An 8,743-nucleotide genomic window follows, 5' to 3' on the forward strand; every position below is an offset into this window, starting at 1 on the left:
TGGACATTGGGGAGGGTATGTGCTATGGTGAGTGCTGTGAAGTGTGTAAACCTGGCGATTCACAGACCTGTACCCCTGGGGATAAAAATATATTATATGTTTATAAAAAATAAAATTAAAAAAATTAAAAAAATTTAAAAAATAAAAATAGTATTATCAAGCATATAACACTGTGAGGCTTATTCTAGGGATGGAAGACTGGTTTAATATTTGAAAATCACTCAACCTAATCCACCATATTAACTGGTCAAAAAAAAAAAAAAGTCACATGATCTCATCTACTGATGCCTAAAATGTATTTGGCAAAATTCAACATCTGTTCATGATTAAAAGAAAAAAAAATGACTTTCAGAAAACCAGAAATAAAGGGAACTCCCTCAATTTGATAAAAAAATATATACAAAAATACAGCTAACATTACACTTAATAGTGAAAGACTGAATGTCCTTCCTCTATGATCTGGAGCAAAGCAAGTTGTCCATTCACACCAGTACTGTTCAGTGGTGACTGGAAGTTCTAGTTAGTGAAATAAAGCAATAACATAAAATAAAAGACATACAAATTGGGAAGCAAGAAATAAAACTTCCCATATGACCTGATGGCATGTACAGAAAAATCCCAAGGAATGTATCAAAAAACAAACACATAAAACTTGCTTAAACTAGTGAGTGAGTTTCAGCAAGTCCGAGAACACAAAATCAGTACACAAAAATTAACTGTATTTCTATATATCTAGCAATGAACAAGGGAAAAGGAAATTTTAAAATACAGTACCATTTATAATCACTCCAAAACCATGAAATACTTAGGTGTAAATCTAACAAAATATATTCAGAACTTGTATACTAAAGACTATAAAATACTGGATGCAAGATATTAAAGAAGATCTAAAATGGAAAGACATATCACATTTGTGGATTTGAATACTCAACATAGTGCAGATGGCATTTTTCCCAAACTGATAGAGTTTGGGAATAGAGATACTTAAATAGAGAGACTTATCAGAAAAGATTTTCTAGATATAGATAAGATAATTCTAAAATTTATATGGAAAATAAATGGCTTATAAGAGTTAAAATAATTTTTAAAAAGAGGAATAAAGAGGTTGAATCAATCTACCCAATTTCAAGACTCATTATGTAACTATAGCAATCAAGAAAGTGGGTATAGGCACAGTGATAAACACATAGATAAATAGAACAAAATAGAGAATCCAGAAATAGCCTATGCTGGTTGATTTTTGGCAAATGTTATAAACGGAATTCAACAAATGATAGACTTTTCAATAAATGGTGATAGAGGAACTAGATACCCATAGCTAGGGGTGGGGGGAGGGGGAATGGCGGGGGGGAACTCAGCTCTAAACCTCGCACACTGATTTTATATAAAGACAGATAATGAATTAAATGTAAAACATAAAATTATAAAACTTTCAGAAGAAAACAAAGGAGAAGATCTTCAGGAACTAGGGCTTTATGAAGAGTTCTCTGTCATTACTTCAAAAGCATGTTCCAAAAAATGTTTAAAAATCAATAAATTGAATTTCATCAATATTAAAAACTTTCCCTTGGTGAAAGATCTTGTTAAAAGAATGAAAAGACAAGCTACATACTGAGAGAAAAACATTTGCAAACTACATCTGGCAAAGGACTCTTACCTAGATTATATGAAGGACTCAGTAATTCAACAGAAAAAAAAATAAACAAAACAAAATAATCCAGTTTTTAAAGGCAACTAATATAAAGAGATATTTCAATAAAGAGGATATATTGCTAGCAAATAAGCACATAAAATAAGTTCAATATCATTAACCATCATCAGGAAAATGGAAATCAAACCAACAATGAAGCATCAACCTATTAGATTTATACCTATTAGAGCAGGTAAAATTAAAAAAAAATAGTGACAATACTCATTGCTGGTGAAGACAGAGAAGAACCTGGATCTCTCAAACATTACTGGTTTGACTAGAAAATGGTACAGACACTTTGGAAAAAAAAAAAGTTTGACAGTTTCTTTAAAAAACTAAACATTCATCAGACAACCTAGTAATCATACTACTCCAGGGCATTCATCCTAGGGAATGAAATTGTATTTCCATGCATGAAGCGGAATACAAATGCATGTAGTCATTTTATTTGTAATAAACAAAAACTGGAAGCAACAAAAATGTTTCTCAATAGGTGTTTCTTCCTGGCATGGAAGATTACTTAGCTATAAGAAAGAACTACTAGTAACACACAAAACTTGAATGGATCTCCAAATCACATTGCTGAGGGAAGAAAATCCTATCTCAAATGGTCACATACTGAACGATTGCATGTATGTGGCATTCTAAAAATGACCAAAATACAGAAATAACAAATAGTGGCAGACAAGGGTTAGGAATTTTGGAGGAGGGAGGTGGGTGAGACTATGAAGAGGCAGCAGGAGGGCATCTTTATGATGATGAAACAGTTCTGTAGTTTGATTGCCGTGATCCTTCCACCAAATCCACACACAATAAAATGACATGAAATCATGCACACACCTTGCACCCATGCCAATTTCCTGGCTTTGCTGTCATACTACACTCATAAATTCTGTGACTCTGCACCATCTTTGCAACTTCCTGTGAATCTGTAATTATTCAAAACAAAAAACTTAAAAATATATCATCACAGTATATTTTCTATTAGAATAACAAACATCAACACTCACTTCCAATATCCGGCCTCAGCTTTTTATCATATTCTCTTAGCAATTTGTTGAGAATAAGAGTCACATCAGTGTCTTGGGATTTTGGAGCCAAGACCCACTTTTGGTTTGATGATGAATCTTCATATTCATCCTCCTCCACCTTTCTGGACCTGTAATTATGGCACAAAGCGTGAAGTATAAGTTGCAGCAGGGGCCAGGAAATGTCTTAAGCTTGGCTCATTCAAGCACCACTAACATAAGTAGACAGTCCCCAATACTCACAGCCCAATCAATGGATTACCTCTAAAATGAAAACAAAACACCGTTTAGAAAGAATCCAATAGGAGGAATGCCACTGCTCTTAACATGTCATAATGTTTTCATTAAATGTCACAAAATGATTCCTCGTCTATGGTAAGCTATAGGCAAAATGATAAGCAAATCAATGCCAGAAGATCAAACAGCAAGCAATCAGCCATGTTTGGTCCCACCCTGAGAACCTCTGAAGGTTCAACTTTCCAGATGTTTGTCGAATGGTGACTTTATGAGGTTGTTTCCACCCCTTACTTCCAAGACCTCATTTTAGTTGAAGGTGAGAATTGCTTTTGCAGAATCGCATTCACTGAAAATAGCTGAGTCTAACTTTTGTGCTTCTTAAGGAGACTGGAACCTTCATTCTAGATACATGGGGATATGATGAGGTGGTCTGCTTGGCTAGCACTCATGTGTGATGGCAAGGAACAAAGATGATGTTTGGAGAATACCCTCTGGTAATTTTACCTCTTACAACGAAAACTGACTCATTTCCTACAGAGCAGATTGATACAGACATTAAAAATTAAAAAAAAAAACTTTCTAATATGTCTTAATCATTTGGCCTCTTAGTAAATGGGCTGAAATGAATGCTTGAACATATCTGAGCTTGTCTCGTATAGCAGGACAGCTGCCTCTCCTGGGTGATACACACTGACAGGAGTATTTGAACGGAGAGGCCTCAAAATGACAAGCTAGTTTTCTCAGTGAGTGAGGCCAAATCAACAACACAACCATTTGGACTTGAAAAAAGGAGAGTCTCCTTCTGCCTTAAAGCAGCATTTCCAGGTGGACTTTCACTTACTAAGGGAACAACTTGTAAAACAACAAACAACTTTGTTTGTTTCCTTATACTTTGTCAATATAAATGCCTTAATGACTTTTTTCTTCACCAAAGAGAACAAATTCTAGAATAGAAAATTGTATTGAGGTTTATTTGTCCTGACTTGGTATGAGCTCATTTCCGTTTAGCTTCCCACACAGGAGCCAAAATGTTAACATCATCCCAGGGCAGTTGTGCTCTGGGACACAAGTTTCTTTAAATTAATTTCTGGATTTGCTTAAATTCTCCATAATGAACATGAAAGAAAGGAAGAGAAAAAACTTCCAAAAAATCATTTCCTCTATTTTGTTTAAATGCTCACAATCATATAAATAATATCATAATCATGTAATTATATATATAGTATAATAGTATACACGACTTTACATAATATGTAAGTATATGCATATGTCATGTATTATATACATTACAGTATTTTTTCTTTCTCTTTTTTAATTTTTTTTCATGTTCCAAGATTCATTGTTTATGCACCACACCCAGTGCTCCATGCAATATGTGCCCTCAATTACCACCACCAGGCTCACCCATTCCCCCACCTCCCTCCCCTCCATTTATGAGTGTTAACTAGCCTTAACCTAGACTAGGGCAGTGTCACATAGTATGGTCCTTTTTTGAATATATACATATATATGAGATTTTGAAAATGAGTATATGGCAGATTGAATGTCTAGCAGATTGAATTCATTTAAGTTTTTCCTAGGCTTATCTTAAACTATACTTCCATTTCTTGAATATTTTATTGGCTAGAAGGTTAATATAAATTATCCGCAGAAACTAGAAAATGCTATGAGTTTTTATTTGCACTGAACATTCACCATCAATAGGAACTTAAAAAATTTGGGACACAGTCAAGAAGTGATATGCTGCATTTCATTATTTGTAAAACTGAACTTTTAGAAATAACACTACAGAATATAAAATGTCACTGTAGAATATTTTATCAGAAATATTGTCAGGGATATTAATTTTATCATCTTGGGAAAAAAAGGAGTAGGTTGAAGCAGGTTCTACAGGACATGGTTAGCTGGAAGCAATCACTGCAATTCATTCTGAGGCAAAACCATTTGGAGGGACTATGGACAGAGGGACAGATCACTTTGGCAGAATCATACATAACATTCTCAAGACACGTTCCAACTCCACCACAGTGCTTTCCTCTCTCTCTCTTCTGTCTCTCTGCCTCTTTCTCTCTCTTCCCTCTTCTCTTCCCCTCCCCTACCTTTCTCTCTTATCCCTCTCCCTGTGTCCCCTCCCCCACCCCCAAAGACAGCTCACCAGCACAGGCCAGACCGTGCTCTCCATACCCTGTTATTTTCTACTGCCCCAGTGGTCATATGTACATAGATTGAGCACACTAACTCTTCATCAGTTCTCTGTATACACACAGCCTTCGTTTTTGAGAAAGACTTGGAGCTACTTCAAACGCAGGTATTATAATGAGCCTAATTCTCCCTCTAGTGGCGACCAGAGGGTTTTCCTGAAATTGCGTAAGCTTCTTAGAGGCCAAGGCAGGTGAGAGTGGGAAAGAGGAAGGAAAAGCCGCAGGGTCCTCTCTCACCCCTTCAGCAGGTAAACCAGCACCTGCAGCGCAGTGGCTGGGTTGGGGTACACAGTGGCAAAGTGTGGGCAGAGATCCTCTTGTCCTCTTAGAGACCGACACTGAGTTTCTCCCAATCCTCATCTGTCATTTTGCTGCAGGACTTTAGGGAATGAAGTAGAAATCTCACAGTGCTAAGTGTCAGACCACCAGCCCCACAGGAAAATCCTCCCTTTCATGAAAAACAAATCTTGTCTCAGAGGACCCACTAGAATATGAATAAAACTAGAATGATCAGCTTTTCTAAATTCTAGGTGGGCTATATATAATCTTTATGAGTGTTCTGTTATCAGTAATGTTGGATCCTAAATACTATCACTGCAATTAGCTTTTCTTAAAAACAAATCAGCAATGTATTGTCATTGTCAAAGAACTGTTCAATCTTCAGATGTTATTTTCAGGTCTTACACCTTCTCTTCAACTAGAAGTACAGAGAGACAAAATCTGAATTATTTTTAAACATTAAAAGGAACTCCTAAACCTCAGAAAGCAGTTAAGTGTCTGCAAGGAATCACCAAGGTCCAGGCATGATATAGTGCGTTGTAATGCATAATGAGCTTATCCTTGGGTGTCAAGAATAGGGTGCTTTTCTCTCCATGGAGTTACCAAGGCATCACCACAGAGCACAACTGTCAGAGCCTTTCCAGGGACTCTGAACACCAGAAAGGCATTCCAGAGGGCAAACGAGAACCCTCTCAGCATTAATAATAGTTTTGAAAGAGGACACTGGACATCAGATTACTTTACATGTCTGTAAAACCCATTCAAAGAACAAAGACACTTACAAAGGAGAGGCATATAGCAAAGCAATTAGTATAAAATTTGATTTTTTTTTTTTTTGCAACAGATATGTAACCTCTATTATAAAGGCCAGGGAATGAACCAAGATACAGAACATACTAATATCATTACATCTGCTTTGGTGAAAAGGAAGGATGAATAATCTCAAGAAATTGTTCATGTATTTGGGAATCCTTAGAAACCTTACTACTTCATGTTAGATACTAAGATATCTTCCTACTAAGCACACATACTAATGAGGACAATAAGCAGCTTTCCTTGTAGCATGTTAAGTAGCTATAAATCTAAACTATATGTAATTATCTAACTCTGAAATGCAGGTCACTTCATCCAGCTGGCAGCAATAGAAAGGTCATGCAGATGAAACTTCAGATCAAGATTATATATTTCAGATGTCTACATTATGCCTGGTGCTATCTGCTGGTCTTTCTAACTCTAAACAGAGATATACCCAGGCAGAGTTGACTTCAGAAAGTGCACTTCCATAAGCTTCCCTAGCTCTCTTCTTAGACAGAAAGAAACTTGAGTTGAAAGACCCAAGGAGTACTATGCCTGGTTGAGAGAGCTGCCTGTGTTTCACCAGCTGACACGGTCTCTGGCACACTGTCTGCCTTTCACACTCTCACCTCTTAATAGGGATAAGTGGTATGGAGGAGAGAACTGGGGTTTTCTTTCTCAGGATCAAACACTCCTGTCAAAAGTGGGGAGTGAAAATGGGGGTCCCTTTATGTCTTCTAAGATTTGTTAATGTGCCTTCCTTCTTCACAAATATGAATGAAAATCTAAGACCTGACGTTGCTTGCTGACACCTGCAGGGCTAACTGCCCATAGAAAGGCTCTCTAGCTCTCTGGCTTCCAGACTCAGGAAATGAACAAAGAACGTTTTGGGGAAAGGGGCATCTCAAGATTCTTGGGATGGGGGTGTTGGGGGTAATGGAGCTGTTCTGATTTCCAAAGTCTGCAGGCTATGGGCCAAAGAACTAGTCTGGGAGACAGAATTAAAGAAACCAAACCCAGAATATCCAGTTTTATTTACAGCAACAGGGTTTAACTCTTCTGGTTCCACTGCCCTTCCATCCTCATGAGCCATCTTCATCCCTTCCAGGAGCGTCTCTAAGCTCCCATCAGTGGGTTGCTGTTTTAGGAGGCAGATTAAGGGTATTTGGGGTAAAATAATATCTTACAGTTACCAGGCAGAAGCCTTACTATCAATTTCAACGAGTTTGCCTTATGGGGGTAAGTGTGTATATGTTCCTGTGTGCGAAAAGTGGCTCATCTAGAAGGGGTGCATGTGTACAGTGTGTGTTTGCAGGCCCTGGCGGGGGGGGGGGGGGGGGATCCTTTCTGAGAAGTAGGGTTCTTTCCCTTGTTCCAATCCTCTCCCACCTGCCCCAGCCTGGATGCTCTTTACCAGTGTGATCCAAACTAGGCAGCTAGGAAATCTTGACTTCTGGCTCCTGGGAAATTTCACAATGATGTAAATTATATAGAATGTCAGCCAGTGTGTGTGTGTGTGTGTGTGTGTGTGTGTGTGTGTGTGCGTGCGCCCCTGGAACACTCGTAGGAAGGGTGTAAATAAGAGGTAGACACCTTCGGTTCTTTATGATAGTGGTTTTCAAAACCCCTTAAAACAACCATATCCTAAAAGCTTCAGGAGAAGCCCATTAATCTGAGTCCGCACATTCGCAGTTGCAGGGAAGGCTGCAGCCACCCAGCCTGGAAAAGCAGACCGCCATGTACAGGGGGCAATGGGACCGGTGAGGTGCTGGCCGACTTCCCCTCTTCTCCTGGTCTGGCCCAAGCGGGCCATGCCGCAACCCAGCCGACGGCGGGGCGCGCGGGGATTCCTTGCTGGCAGACAGCGCCCCCCGCCGCCCTCCAGCCGGGCTCAGAGCCCGGGGCTGCGCGGCCCCGGCGCCACTTACCGCGCGTGCAAGCCCGAGAACAGGCAGAGGAAAAGCAGCAGCTTCGGGGTCATGGTGTGGTGGCGCTTGGGGAGCGGCGTCCAGGGCCTCCAGCCGGGTGCGGCGTCCGCCGAAGCACGGGCCTCGCCTCCTCCCGCTCTCCGCTCTCTCCCTACCTCCCGTGCCGCGGACTGCGGCGCCACACAGACTCCCGGCAGTCGCGGCGGGACAGGTGTGGGCTCCGGCTGCGCGCCGCGCCCCCGACGGCCGGCGGGTCTGCGCGCGACTCCGCGGGGCGCACGCGGGACACCCGGCCACCACGGCGCGCCGCCCCCCGCCCGCGCTCAGGCGCCGGGTCCGCGCAGCCTGGTGGCTGGAGCTGGTGGGCGCGGGCTGTTCCTGGCCCTGCAGCCGCGCGGCCGGCCGAGGCACTGCCCCCTCCGCCGCGAGCTGAGCGCCAGTGCCCCGGCGGTGGGCTCTGTGCGCGGTGTGAGGCCGCCGCACGCTCGGAGGTGGGGGCAGCGAGGCGGCTGTTCCTCTGGCAGCGCCGGCGAGGCGGTCCCGGCGGGGAGGAGTTTCCCCAATTACACGCCTGACATCGCGCGC

General features: G+C 41.3%; 1 protein-coding gene across 1 annotated transcript in view; it reads right to left on the bottom strand.

Annotated features, from left to right (window-relative positions):
* LOC111161925 (gamma-aminobutyric acid type A receptor gamma3 subunit) overlaps positions 1-8,280 on the bottom strand; it is a 674,406-nt gene extending 666,126 nt beyond the window's left edge. The window contains exons 1-2 of the mRNA XM_022525999.1: positions 8,159-8,280; positions 2,701-2,849 (exon numbers count right to left, since the gene is read on the bottom strand). Of these exons, the coding sequence (XP_022381707.1) occupies positions 2,701-2,849; positions 8,159-8,211 (202 nt within the window). The 5' untranslated portion in view covers positions 8,212-8,280. The remainder of the gene's footprint in view (positions 1-2,700; positions 2,850-8,158) is intronic.
* Positions 8,281-8,743: the final 463 nt, after the last annotated feature.

Source organism: Enhydra lutris, unplaced genomic scaffold, assembly GCF_002288905.1.
Source record: "Enhydra lutris kenyoni isolate GAN:26980312 unplaced genomic scaffold, ASM228890v2 scaffoldscaffold87, whole genome shotgun sequence".
Taxonomy (NCBI): domain Eukaryota; kingdom Metazoa; phylum Chordata; class Mammalia; order Carnivora; family Mustelidae; genus Enhydra; species Enhydra lutris.